The sequence below is a fragment of the Hemicordylus capensis genome, chromosome 10 (genome assembly GCF_027244095.1).
Source record: "Hemicordylus capensis ecotype Gifberg chromosome 10, rHemCap1.1.pri, whole genome shotgun sequence".
Classification (NCBI taxonomy): Eukaryota; Metazoa; Chordata; class Lepidosauria; order Squamata; family Cordylidae; genus Hemicordylus; species Hemicordylus capensis.
In genome coordinates this window covers 1,533,905-1,560,802 of record NC_069666.1, presented here as the reverse complement: position 1 = coordinate 1,560,802, position 26,898 = coordinate 1,533,905, and the positions used below count along the sequence as shown (strand labels likewise).

Genomic DNA, 26,898 nt, shown 5'->3' with positions numbered 1-26,898 from the left:
CCAATAGCAACCAGAAATTGATGGCTGGTGGTGGTTATGTGCTCCTGACCAGGACTGGGTGGTGGTAATAAAATCTGAGCCATGTGATGACAGAACTCCCTTCCAAAGGCACAAGACAGAATGATTACATGGAGAAAGTGATTGACTTGGGAGATGCTGGTCATCTGTACTAATGCGGGCAGTCCAGATCTCATGCGGTGGTCTCAAGCCTGGAAGACAGTGTTTCTCAGAAACAAAGCAGAGGGGGCTGTCTTAGGGTTAATACTGGGTCCCCACAACACCAGTTAGAGTGTAAGCGCTGCCTTGGCTGAAGCGCCTGCTCAGAATAATCGATGAGCAGTTCTGTTAACGGCTGAGGCTAGCTCGAAGTTGTCGGTCTCAAAAAGGCCTGAAACACTTTGTATTTGGAGCGTGCTCAACATTTATTTTTTCTACTCTTGTTCCCTCTTCAAAATGGCTGATGTAAATTCTAGGCACTTGTAACTGTGATTCCGGTCTGGATCACAGCCAGCCCTGCAGGGTCTCAGGCTATTTCTTCAAGCCCCTTTGTAGTCCAAGAGGAACTCCAATTCCCGCACTCCTTTCATGCTAGCAGTCTTGGTGGCTTGTGTGAGAGATCCAGAAGAGTTGGCTCCCTGCCACTTTAGAGATGGATCCCATGTCGTCCTCATCACCTGCAGGTTATAGATTTTCTTTTTGTCAGTGGAATTAAATGATGTTTATATAATACCGTTCTTTTTCTCAAGTATTTGCTTGTATTATAGCCACCCAGTTTTGCTTCTGAGTTTTAAAAATGATGATAATCTTATCACTTCCTTCAAGTAGCTTGGGGCAATATACTCAAGTATATTGCCCAGTCACCATTCTTATTCTTACATTTGAGGATAATGTACCCTTATCCCTGTGACATGGGTTTGACTTGGAGGTGTTGACTGGCCCAAAGTCCCGCACTGTGCTTCATGGCTGAACAGAGAACCAAAACCTGGATTTTCTACTCTTAGTGCATCACTCTAACCACTACACCACACTGGCTTTTAAACACAAGTTTGGAGATCATAATCATTGATGATTTAGGAAGTCTGTGTTCATGTAGATTAGGATGTGCTCTTGAGGATAGATGGGACAGAGAACTTTGTTCTCTTCTTGGATGACTTGAAGAGCATATGGTGTAGTGTAAAAATATAATAATTCCTTTATTTCAGACTTAGACCAGAATAAGGTCTAAACCCTGCTAACTTGGCAAAGAGGCACCTTTTAACGTGGTGATTCTCTTTATTTAGCAGGGGGAGAGTAACTGGCCCTCTCCACCCCCAGCACAGGACCTCCAGTGACTGTTGCTGGTGTCTGTCTTGTGTTTCTTTTGAGATTGTGAGCCTTTGGGGGACAGGGATCCATCTTATTTATTTATTATTTCTCTGTGTAAACCACCCTGAGCAATTTTTGCAATTTTTGGTACAATATAAAATATAAAACTACAGTTATGAAGCTATAAAAGTGTAGGGTAGTAATAAGGTGGAAGAAAATTTTTAAAAGTTAGAATATAGAATTTAAAATAGAACTGAGACTGTCTATGAGAGACAAGTCTGCATTCTTGTAAACAGTGGGCCAGAAGAGCTCTGTGTGTAAGAGTTCTTTTAAAATAAGAGTGTTTAAAGGTACATAAGAAAAATTAAAAGCAGGTTACAGTAGATTTTGTGAGAGCTGAGGCTAAGAGGGAATTTTGTAGGCTCAGCCCACGGTCCCTCTAGGTGGGCGCAGTCATGGCCCTGTGGATTCTACGTACTGCAGCACAGAACTTTGCAGTATTGTATGTGTGTGATGGTGGGGGTTTCGTCTGAGAGGAGCAGCAAGGTATAGAATCTACTTGAGGAGTAGGGTGTAGTGTCTGTCCCGATACTTTGAGGCACACCGTGTCAATGTATGCTACGAGGATGGCAGGTCTTCTTATTCACATTTGTCTTCACTCAAACACCCGCCTCTTCTGATGACTATAGTTGTCTTTGGACACAGAGGCACAAAAGCCTCCAGTTGTCTTTCTAAGTGTGGGCACAGAATTAATTTCCTCCTAGTCCTGGCTTCATACTTTACCCTTAAAACATTTGCAGTATCAAACGCCTCCTGACTTTCCCTCCTCCTGCCCAGCACTGCTCTTGATAAGAAGGCTGTGGTGGAGTTGACTGCAACTAACTTGGAGGGATTTACACTCCTTCTGGCCCAAGAGAGCTATTGAAGGGCCTGTTTTTTCTAATGAAGTCAAGGTATATGATCCTGGCTCGGTGGACCATAGTATCTGGGACACAGCTGCTCCACAGGCTTCCTTAACCATAGCAAAGTTAGAGCAAAACCCAGTCGGCTGTATTCCAGTTCAGTAAAAACATGGGCCGACCTGCCTCTGGGCCTAAAGCGGGCTTCTCTTGTTACATGCATAATGCGGCAGGGTTTCATGAGGTTGGAGAATGCTCCTCACTGACAATGAAAATCATTTCCTTGTAGGCTTTTTGTAGAAGGATTTTTGTGTTTAAGGTTTTGGTTTTTTTTTTTTAATGTGTCTGTGTTCAGGGGTTGTTGTTTTTTACCCTGAAGAATGTTTTCAGATTTCCAAGCAGATGGTCAATAAGGTACCTGCTGTTTTCCCCAGTCCTGGTTAACAAGCCATGTCTACTAATGTGCAACATGAAACTTTCAAGTGTCAGGTGCAGCTGACCTGACTTTTGGGTTGTGTGTTGGTCAGATTAACTGTAAAAATAAGTCTTAAAGTTACAAATACAAAAGCATTCCAGAATTGCAGGCAAACCTGAGAGATCGAGCAGTTGAAAGAGATGAGAACAGGCAAGTGACAACAGGTCCCGTTGGGTTAGACAAGTTTGGTCACCTTTGCCCAGCTTCTTATCCCTTAGAGTGGCTAATACGAAATGCTTCTGAGGAACAGGGCACTTAGGATCATCATGTCATTCACATCCTGTTCCTGGCAGACCGAATTTGTTTGCAGCATAATGTGTGTTCTGGAATTCAGATTTTAGTTTCAAATCCTAAGGAGCCTGGGCTCACCCGATAACCTGAAACTCAAGGCCCATGAGCGTGGCAGCTGGGGCAGGCTCCGCCTCAGGAGTAGCAACACGGGGAGCGTGCCTCTTTCAAAATGGCAGCAGGCTGGGTCTTGGTGCTGGGATGCATCTTTGGCATGGCTCGGAGGTGACCCCCCCCCCGGTAAGACTCACTAGTGGGTACGAAAGAATACCCTTCCTTTGCCTCTACAGAGCAAGAAGTAAGAAAGTCAGGCCTTCCTGCTACTGGAAATTGGTTAGCTACCAGACCCTGCCAAAATAGCATTTATCTGTAGTTAAAAGCTAGGAATGTTTGGACTACAACTGCTTTTTAAAATTGGTAGACAAGTCCATAGCTTTGCGCAACCAGTTTTTTTTGGAGGAACTGAGAAACACTCTCTTGAAAAATCGGCAATGTAATGATTAATGTAATGGTTATTCCCTCACTAGGGGTTGGGAAAACTTGGAACGCATCGTGTTTTATTCTTGGTTGGCATGTGTTTCAGTTTCAGCTCTGAAGTTCAAATGAACACATTAGCATTTTGTGCTCTGGCTGATTGCTCAGTTTCCACCTCCTTTTGTCCAAAGACCTCTTCCTCTCCATTGTTGCCTAGCTTGCTTGATCTCCTGTGTCTTCTCAATCTAGAAATTGGTTCAGCCCTGATCAGCCACTTCGTCCCCAGCTTGAGACCTGTCAGGGATGTACCAACCCCACTTCCTTGCTTGCAGAGATCTTGCAGCCCATGCGGGAGTTTGGAGAAGGTCAGAAACATTCAGAGTCACCTTGTGCTGCTGCTTCTTCTCCGCATCCCAGCGCGCGAGAGCTGTGCTTCTCCATGAGCCTCCTGTGTGTCCCAGAGGGCTTGGGAGAGGGAGGCCGAGGCTGATTTTGCGCGCGTGCCGCTCTTGGGAGAAGGCAAGGGGCTGCAGGAGTCTTTCCTTTCGTCTTCTCCAAGCCCCAGCACACAAGAGAGTGAGCCTGCTGCTCCCCCAGGTCTGGCGGCAAGCACCAACAGAGGGCAGCTAGAGACTGCTAGCTTTAAATTAAATCCCGGGAACCTCAGTATTAACACAAGACTGCGGAGTACTAAAGCTATCGAGTGCTTGCGCTGCCTGCGGCTGCTTTCCAGTAGACTCTGCTGTGGCATTGATATCCTCAGGAATGAATCGCCGTGTCCTCCAGGCAGATGTGGGAGTCATTGCCTTTTGTGGATTCACAAATCTGCAGTTGGGAACTAGCTCTGGCTTCATGCTGCTGAGACAGCCGGGATTCCAGTCGGTTGCCAGCCCTTCTCATGGGCCCATGACATTTGTTCCTGGCCCCTTTTCCCAAGAAGGATGCACAGTCCAAAAGAGATGGCGGAATGAGTGGAAAGGAACCAAGGCAGGGGTTTAAGCTGGCTTATATGTTATGAGAAATGAGATATATCAGCTGCAGTGGTGCAGTGGGGAATCAGCTGGCCTAGGGAGCAAGAGGCTGTTAGTTCGAGTCCCCACCCGTGTGCTCCCCAGACTCTGCCTAGTAAATATATATATTTGTAGTGGCCTATATTGGGCAGCCGTCACCTTACGTGGCGCAGCAGGGAAATGCTTGACTAACAAGCAGAAGGTTGCCGGTTCGAATTCCCGCTGGTACTATATCAGGCAGCAGCGATATAGGAAGGTGCTGGAGGCGGATGCTCACTTCAGTGACAACAGCAAAGGCATCCTCTCATACTGTGCGGGAAGAAGGGAATGGTAAACCATTCCTGTATTCTACCAAGAAAACCACATAGCTCTGTGGTCGCCAGGAGTCAACAACCACTCAAAGGCATAATCTTTCTTTATATATTGTTAGAGAATGAAAGGCGGGGTGGTGGTGTCTTCACTAGTTTGCCCATTATCATCCATGCTTTGGGGCAGTTAGCAAGTATCTGAATTCCCTGCAACAGAGATTCCCAGATATTGTTGACTACAACTCCCAGCATCTCCAGCTGCAGTGGCCTTTGGCTGGGGACTATGGGAGTTGTAGTCAACATCCTCTGGCAATCCCTGTTACAGGGAACTCTGATCTGAGGCCATTGCTGGTTTTTTATGTCTTTATAGGTGTCGTTATAGGTGTGTTACAGACTGCGTGTGGGCCTTTATCTGAGGGTGCCACAAGTCTTGGGTCCAGGCCATGTGGGTCAGAATTCTTGCAAGATTGTATTTCCCTCTCCAGAAGGGAGAGTAGAGCAAAATAAAATAAATGCACCACGCCTTAATAGTTTGCTGCTGTAATGTGGTGCTGTAGTTGGTTTTACATACACTTCTGTGAGAGATAAATATTTTTCTCAGGAAATTGTATACAGTATGTCAATTTGGGCAAGATGTTTAGTCGTTTCAAATAAGCCAGAGTTTATTGTCCTTCTCCTGTGAATCGCTCCTTCAAGGCGCGTTTTATCCTTGCTCATCTCAGTAAGGTCTTAATTATTTAGCAAGGGCCAATTTGCCAGGGAAGATGGAAGGCATTCTTTACTAATAAATTGATCTGATGGCCATTGAAATGGTGTGGAGCGTCTGGAGTCGCCCAGCCGGTTCATCAGAGGCAGTGGGAGAACATTCCTGAATCGGTATTTGAGGGGAGCTTTTTCCAACACAGCAAGGAATATTTTTCTGGAGAAAGACTGAGCTGCTATATTTAGCCACTGGCTACTACCAAGTGGGGTGGTGGTGGTGGTGATATATTAATGTGTGTGTCTTTTTAAAGCTGGAGGAAATACAGGCATCCAGCCTAGCTTCATCTAGCGGTGGCAGAGAGACCTTCTTTCCCTTATAAAAACAAAAACCTCCCAGCAGCATAATTAGCAGTCAAACACCTTTCTCTTGTAGCTCTACGTGCATCTTCTAACCCTAATACAAAATGTGCATAACTTACATACCTTTTACATACGGCTTCTCTCCCAACACCCACTCTTGACCAAGAACATTAGCAAATTGAACCTGCAGCGCTGTGTGTGTGTTTATCTTGTGCCTAAAAAGGAGAACCAGGTTGGTGTGCCAGGTAAAGTGGGCTTGTGCCTAGGGAGGTGCGGACTCAAATGCCCCTCAGCCATGAAGGTCCCTGGGTGATCTTGGGTAGGTCAGCATCACTCAGCCTAAACTACCTTGCAAGGCTGTTGTGATGAAATGGGATCATTGTACTTAGCCCATGCTCTGGAGGGAAAGATGGGCGACAAAGGTTCTAAATAAAAATATGGATACTTCTGTCTGGACAAATCATGAAATGATAGGAGCCCAACTCTTTCTTCCCAAACAAACCTTATAAATCGTGTATTTTTATAAGTCAGTAGTCTGCAGTGTTGAAGGACAAGCAATAACTGGGTCAGGATCTCTGTTGCTGCTGCTGCTGCTATAAAAGGGTTTCAGTTGTTTTCTCAGGGGGAATTGTTTTGGTTCTAGATTCCTGGCTAGCTTCCATCTTGGTGGGTAACATATTTTTGGTTATATATTTGTCTTACTCTAAATTGTTTCCCTTACGACCAGGAAGGCTATTTTTGCTTTCGGTTCCTTTTAAATGGTGCAGCTTCTCAGTCTGGCGCTGTCTAAAGCAGGGGTTCTCAACCTTGGGTCCTCAGATTTTGTTGGACTACAGCTCCCATAATCTCTTTGACCATTATGGTAGGGGATGATGGAAGTTGTAGTCCAATACCTGCAATTTGGCATTGGTATATTGACTTGATGTGTGCAGGTTGTTTAGGCTGGTGATGTGTTTAGTATATAAAGTTGCAGAACTGGCAAGAGCTCATGTTTAAGTACTAAGAGTATTTTGTGATGTTTTGGTGTTTATATTGCACTCAAAGCTAGCTCAGAAATGGGAAGTGAAACTCTAGCTTTTCCTGTGGTGCCTTTTTTTGCAGTCTTAATTTAAATTCTCTTGCCTGATGTTACCTAGTCCATTCCTTCCATAGCTGCTGCTTCATCATTTTGTACTAGAAACACTTGATATTGATATAACACTTGATATAACAGGTATTGGAACAGATGAATATATACTTAAAGCTTCGCACTAAATAAAAAAGACTCCGGATTAGAGAGGCCCTGTAAATGAGTTAATAAGCTTTTATACTCTGAACCAGGCAGTGTTGACATCAGAAGTCATAGGATTTAAGCAGTTTAAAATGTGTAATTGGGAAGAACACAGTTTAAGAAATGGATAGTTTTAAAATAAATGCTGGTGTTAAGAGTTGCTATCTAGACTGTTACAGATCACAAAAGAGTCAGTCAATCCACTAGTCAGGTATTTAAAGCATCAATTGTACTAGATCAACAAAGTGAACAGTCAACAGATTTGATACTAATAGTGATGACAAAAACAAATTCACTGTGATGATTTCAAAGTGCGTCTTTTAGAAATTGTGTTGAATTGTACATTTTACCAATACGAAGCAAGGCCTCTGTAAATGTGAACAATTCATTGGGTTTTTTCAACAGCGGCTATTCTTCAGACCTGATTAGAGAGCAGATAGCTGGAGCCAGACATGGAGAAGGTACTTCCTGGTTCCTGCAGCAGGCAAGCAAAATGGAGTCATGGGCAGTCCCCAGAACCTTGTCCCACTGACTAGGACAGTCGCTAGACCTTTGTTCCACATTTCTCTTCCTATTTGGAGATGGCGGCCGCTATAGCAGGTAGCCAGTAGGAGGCGCTTTGCTCTGATGCTACGTTTGCCCCGGACTGCTGCAGTTGAGGTGGGCAAGCAGGCTCACTCCTGCACGTGCTAACAAGTTGCGACATGCTGAATTTTTTGATAAAGGGAAACTTCCCACCAACCCAGTAGTATTCTTGGCTTCGAATACTTCACAATACAAGTATTTGACCATGCTCCTTAATAAGTAGCCACCAGTTGACAGTCTTTGACCTGGCCATTGACTGGCATGCCCGTCCAATGGCACCCAGACAGAATTGGCTATTTTGGATTAGAGCCTCCTTTCAAACCTCTGCTTCCTCCAGAAGCTCATCAGTGCAATTCTTAAAATCTGTACTTTAATTTCTTCCAGATGAGTAGTGGTGTTAGTCTGTTGCAGCAGAAACCGTACAATCCTATGGCACCTTAAAGACTAACAAAGTTATAGTAGCATAAGGCACACTGTCAGGTGTCTCTTTCTGAATGGCTGGGTGCATCAGCTCACTCCAGGGGCTTAGAAGGTCAATTCTGAAGCGGGCTTCTGTACTGGAGTTGTACCAGCTCTAAAGAACACCTCCGGTGTAACTGGAGGTGTAGCACAGGTCAGGCATGAACTCTTCATGGATGTTCACATGTGGGCGTGGTGAACGCATCTGTGTTTTCCAAAAGGAATGGGCAGAATGATCCATCCTGGTCTTGTTGGAATGAAATGTCTGTGGGGGTTGCTTGCATGCACACTCAATCTCCTCTCTTCCATAGCATCAGATAATAGCCAGCGCTTTCGAGAAACCTGCTTTGCGTTTGCCCTGACTCCACAGCAAGTGCAGCAGATCAGCAGTTCCATGTAAGTGCTTGTGACCTCTGAACACTTTTTGATGTAATGTCTCCAAATTCTAATATATGCCTGCAAAGCTATGTTTCAAAGTGTGTTTGTGTTTGTGTGTGTGTGAAACCTATTGTAGGATCCCAGACCAAGTGTGGTGTGTGTGTGTGTGTGTGTGTGTGTGTGTGTGTGTGTGTGTTGGCACTCATGGTGAGGTGGGCTCAGGAGGGTCCAGTGGCAGGAATGCGAACGAGGAGATGATGATGATGATGATGATAAATTATTTATTTATATAACACCTGATATGTGTATCTTTAGGTGGTGTACACAACTTAAAACAACAAATATAAAACAGAGTGAAAACACAACAATTTCATAGAAAAGTTAAAACAATTTCGTAGGATAAAAACAAACAATTTAAAATTAATTTCAGTTAAAAGCCTGAGGAAAAAGGCGTCTTGGGGATCTTAAACAGAGATGGAGATGCCATTATTTCGACAGGGAGCATATTCCAAAGCCCTGGGGCAGCCACAGAGAAGGTCTGGTTCTGAGACACCACCAAACAAGCCAGTGGCAACCGTAACTGGACCTCCCTAGATGATCTTAATAGGTGGCTGGATTCATGACAAAGAAGGCGCTATCTTTAGGTACTCTGGACCCAAGCTGTTGAGGGCTTTATTGGTAATAACCAGCACTTTGTATTTGATGGAAACATCAACAGCCAGTGCAGTTCTTTCAGAATTGGTGGTATATGGTCCCTTCACGTTGTCCCAGGGACTAATCTGCCTGCAGCCCTGTGTAGAGTGCATTACAGTAGTCGAGCCTGGGGGTTACCAGTATATGCACCAATGTTCTAAGGTCATTTACCTCCCGAATTGGGCGTAGCTGATGTATTGGCCGAAGCTGATAAAAAGCACTCCTGGCTACGGCCTCAGCCTGAGAAACCAGAGAGAGCTTTGGATCCAGGAGCAAGATCCACCAGTTTTGCTATACAGGTGGACCTTGAGGGTGCTGGTGGCAGGTGGGTGCAGGTAACCAAGGCAGATCCCAGGCATCTCTTGCCTGTGGTGGGATCCGAGTCTTGTCTCTCCCAAAGCAGCCCAGGAAAATGCATCAGTTTGTTATCCTCAAGCTTGTGGAGCTCTGCCAGATTCAATAAATGAGCATCGGCCTAAAGCTGGCTGTGATGCTTTATGGGATTCCTGTTCTGTGTTACGCTTGCATAATTGGCCACATGATGTAAGTTGCAGAGGTGCCTTGTCAGTGAACACAAGCAGAGCCCAGCTGAAAGGGACCGAGAGTCTGTCTCCACACCCAAGTGAAGGCAGCAGGCTTCTCTTGCTGCCACTCCCCAGTGCTATGTCTTCAGTGGCATATCCTGCCTGTGAAGACGGAGCGCTTGTGATTATTGATGGGCAAAAGAGTGGAGGAGAGTCTAATTGAAGCTCGTGGCCGCAACTGCAACATGTTTGCAAATTCCGTGCAGTGATTCTGCTTTGTGTGAAGGTCGTCTTTTGCCTGTCCTAAATCAACTGCCAGTTGGTGTCCTTGGATGATCTCAAATTCTGGTGGTGTGAGAGGTCTGCTGATGTGAAGGGGAGTGCTGTAGAGCTTGTGAGTGTGAGAATGGACAGGAAGGTATCATCCTGTCAGATAGACTTAGTTCCTGCCTAGGCTGATGTGCTTGGCTGGGCAATGCATCAGCATAGGCAGGTGATGAGCAAAGAGGCACCTTTTTAAAGTGGTGGCTTTCTTTATTTACCAGCACCAAATCCCCTGATGATCTCTCTCAGTGGTTTCATGTAGATGTTAAACATTGGAGACAACATGGAGTCCCGAGGGACACCATACAAAAACTCAGATTTTGAAAAACAGTCTCCAAGGGACACCATCTGGAACCTGCCCGAGAGAGAGTACATATATCTGTGTAAACTGCTTTGGGAAATTTTTGTTGAAAAGCGGTATATAAATATCCATTGTCGTTTTGTTTTCCAAGCCTGAAATGTTCAAACTCTGTGTGTTGGTGTTGAAGTGGGCCACCTTTAATCAGCCCCTTTTTTCTTTGCTAGGGACATCTCCGGAACCAAATGTGACTTCACGGTGCAGGTCCAGTTAAGGTATGCTTTTTCTGCAACCTAGTCCTAGTCCTTGGCTTGCCTTTGGCAGAGGAGTTTGTGGCTTCTGCCCTGATTAATTCCATCCTTACCTGCTGAAGGAGTACAGGTACACATGTACACATTTGTGCCTTCCTGCCGAGAAGAGACTGTATGTGCTCCTGAGTGTGCTGATGCAACCTACTGGCCCATTTCAAATTGGTATAGAACACAAGTCAAAGTACCTAATGTATGTAAAGGTATATTGCAATATCAAAGATAACAGAAAAAATATATAGCAAAATACTGAACAATGTAAAAACAGTGAGTAATGGTACAATGAACAGAATACAGGGATAAATTGCTGATGATGCTGGAATGTGCAAATGAGATTGATTGATTAAGTGCTGTCAAGTCAGTGTCGACTCTTAGTGACCACATATTGCAAACGAGACTGATGATAAAATATCAGGATATGGGAATGTGCAAGTAAGACTTGCAGCGCTATTGCAAAGTTTTGGGTGCTTCCTCAGTCTGATCTCCAAATAATTTCAATACAGATCTTGTCATCTACTTCATTTTAAATTGGCCCCAAGCTTCCAGAACGATACCTTGTCCTTGTTTGCCTCCTTGGTAGCACCAAATGAGTTGCTCTTGGGACTTCCCTCTCCTTCCTCACCTTGCCAGCTCCTGATTTATTTGAGCTGCCCACCTCCCACCCCCCACTTCTTTATTAAATAGAAGCAGCTTACAAAAGCCTTTTAAAAAAATTAAAAATATAAAAAGACGTTGATGCAGCATTACAATAGTTCAGAAAATAATTATAAAATTGGCATTTGCCTATTTTATAATTTTATTAAATAGAAGTAGCTTACAAAAGGCTACAAAAAATAAAAATATAAAACATTAACACCACAGATCAGCAACAGGAAATAAATAAAAGCCAGGTGCAGTTGGGTCAGCAAGATGTTAAAAGGCAGTTTACACAAAAGTGTTTAGTTTCTGCTTAAGAGCAGGAAAGGAGGGGAAAGGCCTTTCCTCTTTCTGTAGGCCCCAGTCTTGGGTTCTCTACATACAAACTTCTGCCATGTTTCATGCTTCTGCTCCTGTTGCCATCTCAGCTTGTGCTCTCAAGTTCCCGTTTTTGAGATAATGAATTCAGAGCAGACCCTTGGCAAATGTTTGTAAAATAAGATTTGTATAGATAGATTTTGCTGGATTACCTAAGGCAAGTACTGTGTATTATACTGCACCTTTTGGCCCATAGCTTAATTTTCTTCTGCCCTGGAGCCCAGTATGCACAGCCATATGGCCCAATGCCTTCCTCAGTGTCAGTGGTTGCCTGTTTGTTGTACCACATACACTGTCCATGTAGAAAGCTGTGTGCTCCAAGAGGCTTGTGATGTGTCTAGAGACCACACACACAAGTCATTTGACACCCCTCAAGTCCTTGCATAGAATTCCACGTTTACAGTGTGACCAAACTTTTCCTCTTGTCTCCCAGGTTTTGTTTATCTGAAACCAGTTGTCCACAGGAAGATCACTTTCCACCAAACCTTTGTGTGAAAGTTAATGGGAAACCATGTAGCCTTCCTGTGAGTATTTCCAGAAACCAGAAGTGCAGCCTTAAACAAAGACATGAAGTTTTGGGGGGCGGGGAGGGGAGAGCGTGGACTATAGAATTGGTAGTGGGCTGAACAGAAGCCTAGCCTGAGTGTTAGAGGTGCCCTTGAGGTACAAAGATTCAGCAGGTGAGGACGTACAGAAAAAGTCAGCTCTGGTATGGCCTCTCTTCCTCTTTCAGTGGCTGTTTGTGCATTCATATGGATTAATATATGGATTGGGGTTTGGAACATATTAGCAAGGGCAAGGAGTGTGCACTCTGTTATGGTTTTGTTTCCTCTCTGTCAGTCTTGTTCCTTCCTCCTGGGTGGAGGGTGCTGGTGGGGAAGCAGGAGTCGTGGGCAGGGAGATACTGAGCCTTGGCGTTGGTCAGATCTTTATCGCCACCTCGGTTCCCTCCCTAGAGAGGGGCGATTCAAGGATGAAAGTGTGCTTTGTGTCTTTTGTCTTGTCGTAATGGCGACGTGTGCAGGGCTATCTTCCACCAACCAAAAACGGGGTTGAACCAAAGCGACCGAGCAGACCAGTCAACATCACCTCACTTGTGCGCTTGTCCACGACCGTACCAAACACGATTGTTGTTTCATGGACTGCAGAAATCGGAAGAGTGAGTAGCATATGGGCTTTGTTCAAGGGCTGGTTAGTAGGGAGGAGAAGGCACATGAGCCCCCAGCTTGTAAACCAGATGCGCCATTGCGGTGAGGGGGTGTGTGTGCGCGCGCACTTGCGCAGGTGCTGTCCATGGAGTATCAATGGTTTCGTCAAGACGTTCCCGTTGAGTCTCTGTGTAGGAGAACGGTGAGAAGATCATAGGAACAGCAGGCAGAATCTGGCTCAAGAAGGCCCATCCGGTCCAGCCTCCTGTTTCGCACAGTGGCACACCAGATACCTCTGGGAAGCCTACAGGCAGGAGTTGAGGGCATGCCCTCTCTCCTGCTGTTGCTCCCCTGCAACTGGGATTCAGAGTCCTCCTGCCTTTGCATCTGGAGGGGTAACCATTGATAGATGTGTCCGATAGATGTGAATTTGTCAAACCCCTTTTTAATGCCATCCAAGCTGGTGGCCATCACCACATCCCATGGCAGAGAATTCCAGAGGTTAATGATACGCTGTGCAAAAAAGTACCTCCTTTTGTTGATCCTGATTTTCCTGGCCATCAGTCAGATATAAGGAGACACAAAGACTGGCCTTCCAAGATTACAATCGGCCATGCTAGCAAAGAAAAAGGCCGTTCTGAAATGGTTTCTTATTCACTCTGGATAGTTTAAAGCCCCATTGTATTGGATGTTATCTGGGTATGATATCTGGGTATCTGATGATATCTGAAGAGTTGGAGGGACCACTACAAGTTTTGCTTCTTAAATAAATCCTAATGCTCTAAGAAGCAAAGAGTTTGGTGGTGCCTTAAATCTGTTAATCTTTAAGGAGCTGCAAGACTGCTGTGTGTAACAGAGCAACAGGGCTGCTTGTCTGGAGTTTGCTGCTAATTCTATAGGCTGCTCACCTTACCATTCTTTCTGGGACTTTCAGAAGCCAGATTTCTGATTTCAACCTGATACGCCAACATGGTGTAGTGGTTAGAGTGCTGGACTAGGACCAGGGAGACCCGAGTTCAATTCCCCCTTCAGCCATGAGACTTGCTGGGTGACTCTGGGCCAGTCACTGCTCTCTCAGCCTAACCACAGAGTTGTTGTGAGGAGAAACTTAAGTATGTACACCACTCTGGGCTCCTTGGAGGAAGAGCAGGATATCAGTATAAAATAAAATAATAAAATAAAATAAATAATTTCAGGTAAAGGAAAGATCTTGCTCTTGTGGCTTCTGCAACATGTGCTTTCCCCCAGACTTGCTGTGGGCAAGTTATCTGCTCTGCAGATTCAAGCTGTTAGTAAATAACTTTGCACTGTTAATTAGCAGCTCTGTCATCTTTTGATCTAATTGAAGCATTAAATGAACATGCTCCATCCTGCTACAGGTTTGATTGGGCGGGGGGGGCGGGATTATAACAACGTACCAAGCAGTGCTGAATAAAGAGAGGAAGGAGTGGCTTCATTATGTCTGGGGTGGGTTTGGCAGGCAATGGTAACGATTTCATTATTTCATTTATTAAGCCTTTCAACATAGAACTGTGGAGCTGGACAGAATCTTGAGACTTTTTTTTTTTAATTTTTTTAGAGCACAAAGCTTTTAAATCAAAGGGAGTCACTTCTAAGTGGGCTTTAGCCCCAGGAGCAGTTAAAAAGGTGGGGGGTGGGGAGAAGCAAAACCCCACTGGCTCTCTCATCTGCTTTCAATTTATTTTGAGGTTTTCAGGCAGAGCCACACAAACATGAGCTCTCCAACCACTTGCAAAGACGGCTTGTTTGAAGTTCTTCAGTGGAACTTCTGCTGTGAGCAAAGCATGCAGAGATGCAAATTCTGTTTAAACTTTGCAGTGCAAAGACTGAGGGAGCCATCCCAATAACAGAAAAGGACCAAGAAGCTGAGGTGCTGTTATTGCACTGTAATGATTTTTAAGGCTATATCCTATATTTACCAATTTCTTATCCACAATCATCATGAAACTCATTCTCAAACACATCCTTAAAATGTGGTATCCTAGAGACTTAACTTGTTCTTCTCTCTATTTCAAGTTTTATTTGGGGGAATTGCCTTGTGTTTTCCTTGATGAGTTAACTGATTTTTTAAAATCTTTTTGTCTGTCTGTCTGGAATATATTGCAACAGTAAGACATGAGCATGACAACTTGTTTTGTTCCCTTCTGTTCTTTAACGATATGGCTGTGAGTGAGCGTGTGTGCACATGTGCTGTAGACGTCCCTGATTAAGGCAGCTGAAACTCACTGGGCACTATTAAAATATGGTTGTGCCTTATTTTGCCTTTCTGAACCTCAGCTTGCCATCGGGCACCTTCACAATAGCTGCTGGGCGCCAGATGTTCCCAGCCATGCTATACTCAGTCAGCCAGTAGATTTTGGATGATTGGCAAGGGTGAGGTGCATGTTGATTATCCCCAATGGTCATAATGGTTGAATTATTACATTTACCTGAATCCCAAACTAGGTTTTTCCCCAAGATCTTTGTTGGCAATCAGGGGTCATCTAAAATTCAGCGTCCTGTTCCTTCTGGGTAAATGCAGGTATAACCTGTATTTAACCTCCACATCTTAAATTTGGAGTTTATTCTATTTGGGTAAACACAGTAGTCCACAGGGGTGGGTGGGTGGGGAATAAATCTGTATTGAATTTCCCAAGTTCCCTGCCATGCCCATTCCGTGGGCACAAACCAGAGTTGTCCCAGAGCCTCCATCCATAGGTGTCTTGTCTGTGGCTGGTATGGTCTCGAAAACCAGGCACAGGAGTTTGGAAATGGTGCATGAAGTGCCTGCTGGCTGGCCGGGCTAAGTCTGCTTTTTCCTTGCTTTGTCCCCCCAGAATTATTCAATGGCTGTCTACCTGGTCAAGCAGCTCTCGTCTTCTGTGTTGCTGCAGAGGTTGCGGGCAAAAGGCATAAGGAATCCAGATCATTCGCGAGCACTAAGTATGTCTGCTACATGGGTGTTCCTAGCGTAAGAAATCCAGAGAGAGAGGGCTGATAACTTGTTCCTCATGCAGGCAAAGCGGTCAGTGCTAGTGACCAGTGTTGCTGGCTCTCCTGGAGCTAGCGAGGCCCGCTGCTCCCTCGTGCTACAGGGGCTGCAGGTTTTCAGAGTGCCCAGAGCAAAGGGTGCATGCGAGGGGGACACACACACGCCCTGACAGCTGCACTGCAGCAGGAGAGCCCGAATCTGTGCCTTGCTCCTCAGCAGAGAAAGAAACGCTCTCAGAACATGAAGCCTCCTGAATTGGAGAGGGTCATGCTCTGGTTCATTTCAGGGACTGCCCTGGCTTGGGCCTGAGGGTGGGAGGTTGCACTGGGTCTGTGTGTGCTCCACCCTCGATGAAACCTCCGTGTGGGGCTGGGCTTCCAGCACCCTCTGTCTCTACAGCCCCCTGTCAGCCGCTGGGAAGTTTGTGCCCTCCCCGGCCGCCTCTCCGCTGGTCTACCTTGTCCTCAGTTACCCCGTGAGGAATGGTCAGCACACGTGTCTCTTCCCTTCCTCTTCTGCTGGCTAGCCCATCTAGGGACTTGCATTAGGGCAGCAGCCCTTCCGCTTTCAGCCGTCTGGTTGACTCCACCCCAGTAAGTGAGGGTTTCCCCAGCTGCGGAACCAGCCGTCTGGCCAGCCTGGTTTCCCACGTGTTTTCGAACACGTCTGTGATGGTGTTTCTGTGTTTTCCTTCACCTTTCTCTGGCAGTCAAAGAGAAGCTAACTGCAGATCCCGACAGTGAAATAGCTACGACCAGTTTAAGAGTTTCTCTTCTGTGTCCAGTAAGTGTGACTTCCCTAAAATGGCTTCTCTTTCATGCGGGCTATTTATGGCTACAGTGCCTGTCTGAGCAGAAGCGAAAGCCCCACGTTGGCTGGTGCCAGCTGTGTGTGGCTCGGGTCCGGAGAACTGGGAGCAGAAAGAGGAAATGTCCTGATGCCCCTGTGTGAGCTCTTGCCCTCATGGAAGGCTTGCTTCTTGCAGCCTGGGAGCTGCTTTGCAGAACAAGCAGCACGGAGATTCAGGAAGAGAAGCTCGCAGGGGGCACAAACGTCTGGGGCTATAAATGTGGCCATAAAGAGGCCTTGAAAAGAGCCTGTGCACAGCGTTGCACAGACTGAAGCACTGCTGCAGATTTGGGCTCATTTCCCCCTCACAGAACGCTCTTCCGCTGAGTTGGAAACATTTCTCTATAAATCTCCTTATGACTTCAGGGCAGCAGAGAAGAGATGGCCGGATGGCTCAGATGCTTTGAGTTAGGCCTCCATTGTAAATGTGGGAGGCAGAGCTATAGTGCCCCCTGCTGGCTGATCTCCTCCTCCTCCTCCTCCTCCTCCTGATATTTGATAGCAGATTGTTGCAGGCAGTGCTTGAAGTTGGGGTGGGATCAGGAGGTTGAGGCAGAGAGAGATCAACCACAGGCCCACTTAGTAATAAGTTGCACCGTGATGATCCTGCGTGAGAGATGTGAAACGAGTGGCTTCCGATTGACAAATACCAGTAGCTCAAAGATGAAAGCTGTGAAGTTCAAGGCTCTGAGAATGCTTCTAGGTTTTGCCCCAGGAGTTGGATGAAATAATGACTTTAGATGTCAGGCATTGTTACAGCTGCAGCCTTGACCCAACCTCCTGGGATGTATCTGCCCTTGGGCAGGTGGGGCAATGCTATTTACGCAGGCAGTGGAAGGAAGCTGTGTTGGGCCTTTTGTCCAATTCATCTAGAGTTAACATGCTTTGAAAAATGCCTCTCCTTTGAGGCAGCCTCTTTGTAAAGCATTATTCTGCATTTCTGACATTAAAACACCATCACTCACCATGGGCTGTTTTTCCTTTTGAAAGCTTGGGAAAATGCGGCTGGCCATCCCCTGCAGGTCCCTGACTTGTTCGCACTTGCAGTGTTTTGATGCCACACTCTATATTCAAATGAATGAGAAGAAGCCCACCTGGGTTTGCCCCGTTTGTGACAAGAAAGCCCCCTATGAGCATCTCATCATTGATGGGTGAGTAACTGGGGAAGCCAAGCAGTCAGTGGTCGGAGAAGGTCTTGGCCCTTCTTGGGAAGGGGTTGAGCTCTTACTGGTGGGTCATGGCATGGCTAGCTCCTGATGCTGCTTATGCATGTAGCTGGGCCTATACGCATCTTGTGTTCATGTCTTCAGCCCCCTGTCCTAAGGAGTTTTCTCCCCCTTTGCAAAAAAAAAATATATATATTTTGTTTTTAGGTTGTTTATGGAAATCTTGAAGTTTTGCACAGATTGTGATGAAATTCAGTTTAAGGAAGACGGGTCCTGGGCTCCTATGAGAGCAAAAAAAGAGGCACAGGAGGTGACAGCATCTTTTAACGGAGTGGAAGGTGGGTGATTTTTACATCTTTTTATAAGCACTTGGTTCACTGGCCTTCCTCTTAATGTCTGCTTTGTTTCTGGAGTGGGACTTGAGCATCTGACTGGTGTCTTCCTAGGCTGCTTAAGTTCTTCCATGGATCACCAGGTCTCTTCTCATCAGCAATCAAACAAAAATAAGAAAGTCGAGGTGATTGACTTAACCATCGACAGCTCGTCAGAGGAAGAGGAGGAGGAGCCGTCTGCCAAGAGAAGCTGCCCTTCCCTGTCCCCTTCGTCACCCATTAACAATAAGAGGTAGGGAGCCGTAGGAGGTGCTGGCAGAGCCCGGCCCATCCTGTGGAAGGGGGCGGGGGCAGGATGGCAGGCAGAAGGTGCCGTGCACGGGGGGTGTGTGTGTGTGTGAGAACTGGTTGGGCGGGAGAGACCAGAAGAACCATTTTTGACCCTTGTAGAAAATACATCTAGCTGCAAGCAAACAACTAGCCATTCGGGGTGAAGCCAAAGAGCTGTCTCTTCTCGGAAGGGCTGCAGAGATCATAGGCTCTGCTTTGACCATCTCTGGTTTCTCTCTGGGAGGTTTCAGGAGGGGCTGCAGCCCTTCTCCAGCTCCCTGGAAGCTTTCAAGCTCAGGCTACTAATTCTGCGGTGGTGGTGGTGGTGGTGGCTGTCGTCTTTTTCTTCTTAGCATGCTAACTCTCCCGCACCAAGCCTCTCCTGTTTCGAGGACCCCAAGCCTTCCAGCTGTTGACACCAGCTACATCAACACCTCACTCCTACAAGACTACAGGCATCCGTTCCACGTGACGCCCATGCCTTACGACCTCCAAGGTAGGCTCCTGCTTCCCATTGGCTGAACCGAACACAAGTAGGACAGGTGGAGCTGCCACATCGCGAGCCAGACCTGTTGTCCCTCCACTCAGTACTATTGGCTCTGACCTCCAGAGGTCTTCTCCAGCCTTGTTCCTGCAGTCCTCTTTAAAGGGAGGCTGGGATCTTGGGAAGGACTCAGGATGGCGGGAGACGGAGCTTAACACTGTCCTGCTAGCCATTTGTCTGTTAGAAAGAGCTCTTGCCCCAAACCAGCTACTTTTCTCCCTGAAGGAGAAAAAGTACTAGTCCCTTGGTCCTTCGGACAGAAACAAATAACTGGGGGACGTGGAGGTTGCTTTCCCCTTCTCCTCTGGCTGCTCTTGTGGCAGGAGCAGCATCGGCGTCCTCTGCAGCTGCATCGCAATCCGAGGGAAGCAGCTGTGTGATCGCTGCCTTAGGTGGTCAGAGATGCTTGTCTAGTTTGGCCCTGAAAGGGGACGGGTCTAGCCTTCAAAATATACATGTCATACTTCAGGATCAAACACACATTCTCAAGACTACAAATCCATCCATTAATGAGTTGCCACCTCTGAGAAAACCTCCATTCTGCACTTTGGTCAGGCCCTGGGTGCTATGCTGCTGCTGCTGCTGCTGTTGTTGTTGTTGTTGTTACTGCTGGTTAAAGCTGTTTACAAGGTGTTGCTTTTGAGAAAGCGAACGTCTCTTTCCCCGCTCTTCATTTTGCTTTCGCAGGGTTGGACTTCTTTCCTTTCTTATCAGGAGACAATCAGGTAAGGGAGAAAACGATGCATGAGCGGGTGACAGGGGACTGGCTTGAGCTCCACTGAGGCGGCGTTTCCTTGTGATCCAGTGACTTGGAGTGGGAAAGCTTGATAACGGAGCCAGAACGGAAGCACGTGGGCTGTTGCGTTCTGCCCTGACAGGCAATTTCCCCACAGTCTGTTTGCAAAGAGAAGTGGCCTTTCCTAAGAGGGTTCTGGAGAGTGGGGATGCTGGTTCACCTGATCGTGAACGGCGAGGAGAAGCCTCTTGCACTGACCAGGGAGTCAGGCCTGCCCCCTCTTGCCGACCACCTGTCCGTTAAAGCCAAGGTCGGTGGCACTGACTGTACCTGCCTGCCAAGCAGCGGCTGCGTAGGAGGGCTCCCTCCTGCTTTACCCAGGTGTTGGGTGAGGTGGGGGGGAGCACTCTGACCCAGCAGCTGCTCAGCCTGACAGGTGCACAGCTCCCAGACGAGGGTAGGAGGCTCCTCGTACCCTGTTCATAGCCGTGTGACTGGGCCTCACCGGTTTGCACTAAGTTCACACTGTTTGTTAAGCCCGGAACGGACTGGCTCTAAACCGTAAACAAAATCCGATTCTGTGTAAACGCCTCCCTTGTCCCTCCTGTGGGCAGTGCTCCTTCCCCAGCCTGTGCCAAGAGACTGCTGATGCTCCTGGATGACAGATTCTGCCTGTGTCTGCACAGGGCCCCCCCACCCCCTGTGCTACTGATCTCCCATGTTGGTGCAGAGACTTGATGCTCCTCTAAAGTGCCCTGTAAGTTGTAAAGACTGGCTATGATCCAGTGCGTTCCATCGCCTGCACATGCTGGCTGGCCACACACGGCTTGAGCTCTGTGGAACTCGGTGGGAAAGGGTCCTGCATGCCCTTGGGCGCACTGAACTCTCCTCTGGCTTGGGCCCGCAGTAGCAGAGTCCTCTCTTGGTGCCACTTGTAGTAGACGTTTCCTCTCCAGCACTGCCCAGCTCACGGCTGCCTTTCCCTCCTCTCCCCTCCCCAGCATTACAGCACGTCCCTTCTGGCTGCGGCTGCGGCCGCCATGTCTGCATCCGATGATCAAGAACTCTTGCACTCCCGGTTTTTCCCCTACGCCTCGTCCCAGATGTTTCTGGACCAGTTAAATACTGGCGGGAGTGCCGCCCTCCCGGCCACCAACGGCAGCAACAGCGGCAGCAACAGCAGCCTGGTCTCCTCCAACAGCCTGCGAGAGAACCACGGTCACCCCGTCGCCAGCAGAAGCAGCACAGACCCAGCTTCTCTCTTTGGTGTGATCCCAGACATTATCTCCTTGGACTGAGTTCTGTCGAGACGTTGGTGGACTTGCTGGAGGCGGGATTGGGGGCCTGGTTTTATCTTATTTTGTTTAGAAATGCAGACAAGCTTTTTCCTTTTTGTAGGGAAAAAACAGATTGAGACCTGTACAGAGAACAAAACTATATTTTCAGTTGTACTTTTTTGTATATAAACAGAAGATGGTTTGACTGGTAAAACAAAACAAAAAAAATTACAAAACCTCCCAAACTAGTTTTTTGGATATGGACAATTTTACACTTCTCTCTTGCGCTTTGAGTGCTAGTGGGTTTGTTTGTTTGTTGTTTTTTTAAAGCTTTAACTGTTAACTGCATAACCCTTTGTTTCTTCACAGTGGTTCTAATGGAGAAGGAATTGAGCATTTTCCAGTCTTGATGCTGTTTGGGGGACTTCGGGGGAAAATGGGCAATGCCCACAGTGGTTGGAGGGGACATTTTTCTCCTTCTCCCTGGGGATGTTTTCATGCCTGAGCCCTGTTGAAAGGAACAACTCTCATCCTCATGAATTGGGTCTTCTCCCTTCTGCTTTTCTTCTTTGAAATAACCCTTAAATTGTGTTCTTCAGCTCCTATACACTTCACCTGCACCCTCCGTATTCTCTGTGTGCTGCTGGCTGTGGCTTTTTTGGAATGTTCTTTCAGCAGCCCTCTCTGGTCTTGACAGTCTGTTCAGAACCATCCCTGTTGCTGCTGGACCCCATTCTGTACCATCAGGGTGTGTGTGGTTCTTTCTGTAGCTCAAATTCCACAGCCCTCCTGCATGTTGAAGGCTTGCCATTGGAGGCCTGTCCGTACCTCTCTTGAACAAGGCAAAATGGGGTCTTGCAATCCAGCTGCCCTCACAGTATTGTTGAACCTTTCTGCTGGATTGCAGTGTTCTTTGTTGGACCTTTTAACATTTGGCTTGATGCTTAAACTTAAGAACGCATGTGTAAGGACTCAAGGATTTCCTTCCTTGGGCTTATTTTGAACACTGGCTGGTTACCTTACTAGGCTAGATTAGAATCACCCTATAAAAACTTAAAGGAACTTAATGTGATTTTAAACAACTCCGTCTTGCTGCTGACAATGATGATGGCATGTTTGGTTCTCTTCTGCAAACTGTTTTGAACCCTGGGCCCCAAATCCTCTGTACTCTAGTTTGGGAGTGAGTCCCTTTGAATTCAGTAGGACTTACTTTTGAGTAAACATAAAAAAGGTGGGACTACACACACACACACACACACATATGGCAGTTCTCAAACATGGCAGCTCTCACTGCTGCATTATGACTTTAATGGAGCTGGAGTGTAGACCTGCTTTAGGATAAGCAAATTCTTACTAGCTTTGAAGTTTAATGAATGAATTTGCAGTTTCCCTACCTTGAGCCGTGAAGGGATATTTAGTTCCCCTGAAGAGTTAGGGGGCTGTTCCGACCTTAACGCATATATGGCTTAGGAAGTAACTCTTCAGACTGGCAAATCACTTAACCTGGTCCGTACTTGTCAAGTAGCCACCAACAACCAAGAGGGAAATGCTTTTCCTTTTTAGGAGGATCTTTGAACATGGAAAAAGGGGAGAGAGATGGGTAGCAATTCTCAAGTATTGCAGAGCCCCCTTGCGAGGAGGCCTTGTCTGGTCACTGGTGGGAAAGGAGCGTTTAAAATCCAGCGTTACCAACAGATAATGGGCGGACTGGGAGGGAGAATAAACCTAGGATAGTTTTTGCCCATGTTTTTTCAAAATGGCCCCGTTCAGATGGTGTGTTCCCCAACCAACAAGCCACGGTGCTTAGATCTGGAACAAACGCTTACCCTTGCAGGCCTGACTTGGAAGATTTCCAGGGGGCTAAGGGAAGTTACACTAGTTTGCTGTGATGCCCAAACTGGGGAAATCTGGCTTGGGTGCTCCATGCAAGCCAAGATTGCAGACCCCAGATGGATCTTGGCTTGCAGTCTCGGTTTGTGAGAGCCCTTGCGTCAGTCTCCCAGTCTGGGGGCATAGCAATCTGGCTTAATAAACAAGGAGTCTTCTGTGCAGCCGGGCGCACAAGAGAAGGTGGCAGGGATCCTGCTGGGAGCTTGTTTCCAAGGCAACAAACCAGGACTCCCAACCAGGTGTGTCAGCTAATCATTGAAGGCCTCTGGTTGCAAAAGTGGAGGGTTTTTGTTGTTGTTTTTTCAAAGTTATCTTTCAACCTTGAATAGGACAAACAATCTATTTCTAATCACAAACGATCAGTTGCTCAATCAATTTGGAGGCTGCATAAACATGTTAATGGGTGTTTTTTTTGTAAATGTCACCTTTGCCACTTAAAAGCTAACTTGAATTTTGAAGAGGCTTGTTCATATGTATATGTGTGTGTATATATGTATTTATGGGGATGTGTGCGTCTGTCTGTCCCATGCATGTTTATTCCATTCATGTCTGGCTGACAATTTGGGCAGTTTATAATTTATTGGATGTCAGTAAAATCTAAATAAAAGGATAGAAAACAGGAAATCCTTAAAGTTCAATTTGGTGTGGAGGGAGTTAAAGCAGACTTTTTGAAGCAGAAATGAGACTGACTCAAATAGAGGGGAAAGTGGCCGAGTAGTGTGCTGATGTGAAGGACTGTGGCCCATGGTGAGAAGCATGGAGTGACCAGACTCTGCAGAGACAGCCATGCGGCCATTGGGGCCCAAACTGGCCCAAGGTTCCTGTGGCACTGTACAGCCTTGTCTGGTTCTGCCTGGCTCAGGCAAAATGCTCTTATCAGGTATTTCTCTCTCAAATCTGCTTAATTTCTTTTCACACTAAATATGGTGTCTGATCTGGGCATTGCAGTCCACTTTTACCCCAGGGTGAAAGAGGGAGTTTGGAAAGATGATGGCCACAACCGAGTGTGTTTAGGATCTGTGTATTTCAGTGTAAGGAAAGCATGTCTAACATGGTGGTTCTGTGAGGGCTTGGAGTGTGTGAGAGAAACTGCACCCACCATCGGCCAGATAGCTTTGTCATCTTGCATATTTGTCAAGATGCTTCTACACCTTACACAACTGGTAGGTTTTGGAAATTCAGGAAACTTCAAGATGTCTAAGCAAGGAGTAGAAACACCTAGGCAGCTTCGGTGCTGTCGGACACAGAATATGGCTTGGAAATGGAAAGAAACCAGCTGTCTTGGAACGAATGAGGACGGCACAAGAACGCAGCTGTCGTTCAGTCCCAGCGTGACTTGCTGCAGAGGTGCTCTTGGGGGCGTGTGCCTGAGAAAATGCCCCCCTCTCCATTCCTCCCAGCAGGACAGAGCCTGTTCATTCTCAGCCCTTTCCCTGACAAGGTAAATTGTATTTGTCCCCACAGAGCTTGTGTTTGAAAGCAAGCAGTATTCAACATTTGAAAAACAAGGAGTTGGAAACATTGTGAAGTGGGAAAAGCGAGATCTAAAGTGTCAGCCCAGGGTTGGGTTCTCTTTGAGACTACTTGGGTAGCCCCTCCTTTTAAATCCTTCACAGTAAACAAGACAGTTTCCTGGCTTCTCTTGAGTTGTGCTTTTGGGGAAATTATTTATTTAGCTTCAGGATCTTGTGAACAGGTATTTCTTGGCTAGATGGATTTCTTTTCTTTTTGCTTTATCATTATTTGCAGCTGACAACAATGGTTAACAGTTACTTGGGGAAAGGTTCCTTTGGGCTTCACCTGAAGTTACTCAGAGCTTCATTCAAAAGCAAGCCAATTGTCGCAAAATGTAGTTTTTCTTAACATGGAATTAAGGGCAACATCTAGCTACTTCTTATAGTCTGTTGAATTTTACTATACATGACATAGTTTGTATATCATTTGTTGGTTCACTTTTTTTTTGTCCTTATTTTTCCAACAGGTAGGCGTGCGTGTGTGTGTGTGCGCGCTGATTGCATGTGTCTGTATTTTGTGAGTTCTGTGTGTCCGTGTGTGTGTGTCCGTGTCTACACACAAATGCAAGACATTTGTATAGCAGGGGTAGAGTGATTGAGTCACTTCTGTGGGCATTACTAGATGCATAGTTTTAAAACTATATATAAGCAGAACCAAAATTAAAACTTGCTGAAACTTAACCAATTAATGGTTGCAAAGACGCGCAGTATTTTCATAACAGCATTCCCAGACTGTTTTTACCCTGTCAATACATAGATATTTTAATCCTGCTGGTAGATCTCCTTCCACGGAACTAGCCAGCCCTTTTCTCTTGACGTGGTTAACCCTTTTCACTGCAGGGTTTTTCATAAAGCGTTTCGAAAGGATTGTTTCTTAACTGTTTTTCTAATTTTTTTTCCCTTCTGATGAGAGCTTAGATTTCTATTGAGAGGACTGCCAGAAGCCCCGCTGTTGCTGCTGTTAATTGTTCAGATTAACAAAAAGAGAAAACAAATGTGTATATAAACAGAAAACTAAAAAAAGTGATTGATTCCATAAATTTAAATCTGTGATCCATTGCCTTAACACTTTCTCTCAGTTTTCCATACAGCATGCCAAACAAGTTTTAAAAGTGGCTTTTGAGGGGGAAAAATGTATAGTCGACTAATGTCAATTTGTATAAAAGTACCAAGTGAAAATATTTATTACATGCATTGGAGGGGAAAAATGGTTTACCCTATTGAATGTTACCTGTTTATGTAAAACATCTTTAGATGTAATTAAACAAAAGCATTATTACATTGTCTCTTCTGGAATAAGTATGGCTGAACATCCACCATGCAAGGAGATTGGCTTTTGCTGAGGGAAGCTGTAATGTAGTGCACAAGCCCGAGGTGGGGGGCCGTGTTGGACCTGCTGCCCTCTCATTTGAGCTGCTGGAAGCAAGCAGGACCTGAGGCTGAAGTCTTAACAGTGGGGCACACAACTAGTGAGTTGGTGTGCTTGCTTGGGAGGTTGCCAGCCATGTGGCCGGCCGGCTGCCTGTTGGGCTGGTGGAGCTTTCTGAGTACCTGCCAAGTCCCAACATGAGGCAGACCAAGGCTCCATCCAACCTGGCATCATGGTCTTTAACTGGCTGCTGTTTGCCCAGGATCTCGGACAGATTTTATTTCAGCTGGGGATTGAAACTGGGATTTTTCTGCACGTATAGTACATGCTCTACCACTGGAAGAATGGAAGCTGCCATATACTGGATCAGACCCTTGGCCCACCTAGCTCAGTATTGTCTTCACAGACTGGTAGCGTCTCCTCCAAGGTTGCAGGCAGAAGTCTCTCTCAGCCCTATCTTGGAGATGCTGCCCAGGAAGGAACTGGGAACCTTCTTGTTCTTCCCAGAGCGGCTCCATTATCCCCTAAGGGGAATATCTTACAATGCTCACACATCAAGTCTCCCATTCATATGCAACCAGGGACAAGTCATGCTGGCTACCAGAGGCAGTCATTCAACATGACACAAAGTTCCACATCTCTCACCAAGTTCAAGAAAGTTGAAAAGCCAGAACAGAACAAAAACTGCAGATTCCTGCATGTTAATATCACGTTCTTGGGACACTTCCTGTTTAGGACTGGTAGCTAGGATCTTCTCATTCCTGCTTTTGAAAAGCTTAAAGTGAAGGGTGCAATTTGTGTTGGTTTGAGCCCAAAAGGTGGGGAGGGACCCAAGCAGCCACAAGAGGCAAGGCAGGCTCTTAAATAGGTTGCTTTTAGTAGTGATGGTAGTTCTATTCTCATTATTGACATAAGCATAGAGAATTGCAGTGCCCTAAAATGAGTGTGTACCTGAAATGTGTTATGCCTTTACAACAAAGCATGTTTTCAGTATAGTTGAGATTTGTTTCTCTTTTCAGGTGGATTTGAGCCCAAATTTCCACCTTGTGGTGTGGAATACAGCCTTCCAGTTGCCTA

At 46.2% G+C, this 26,898-nt stretch overlaps 1 protein-coding gene across 2 annotated transcripts in view; it reads left to right on the top strand.

Moving 5' to 3' along the window:
• PIAS1 (protein inhibitor of activated STAT 1) overlaps window positions 1–25,731 on the top strand; it is a 42,937-nt gene extending 17,206 nt beyond the window's left edge. For both annotated transcript variants that reach the window (XM_053272659.1, XM_053272660.1), the window contains exons 3-14: window positions 8,447–8,531; window positions 10,580–10,627; window positions 12,108–12,198; window positions 12,699–12,833; window positions 15,660–15,765; window positions 16,524–16,597; window positions 17,654–17,814; window positions 18,037–18,167; window positions 18,276–18,453; window positions 18,845–18,987; window positions 19,723–19,760; window positions 20,773–25,731. In XM_053272659.1, coding sequence (XP_053128634.1) covers window positions 8,447–8,531; window positions 10,580–10,627; window positions 12,108–12,198; window positions 12,699–12,833; window positions 15,660–15,765; window positions 16,524–16,597; window positions 17,654–17,814; window positions 18,037–18,167; window positions 18,276–18,453; window positions 18,845–18,987; window positions 19,723–19,760; window positions 20,773–21,069 — 1,487 coding nt within the window. In that variant the 3' untranslated portion in view covers window positions 21,070–25,731. The remainder of the gene's footprint in view (window positions 1–8,446; window positions 8,532–10,579; window positions 10,628–12,107; window positions 12,199–12,698; window positions 12,834–15,659; window positions 15,766–16,523; window positions 16,598–17,653; window positions 17,815–18,036; window positions 18,168–18,275; window positions 18,454–18,844; window positions 18,988–19,722; window positions 19,761–20,772) is intronic.
• Window positions 25,732–26,898: the final 1,167 nt, after the last annotated feature.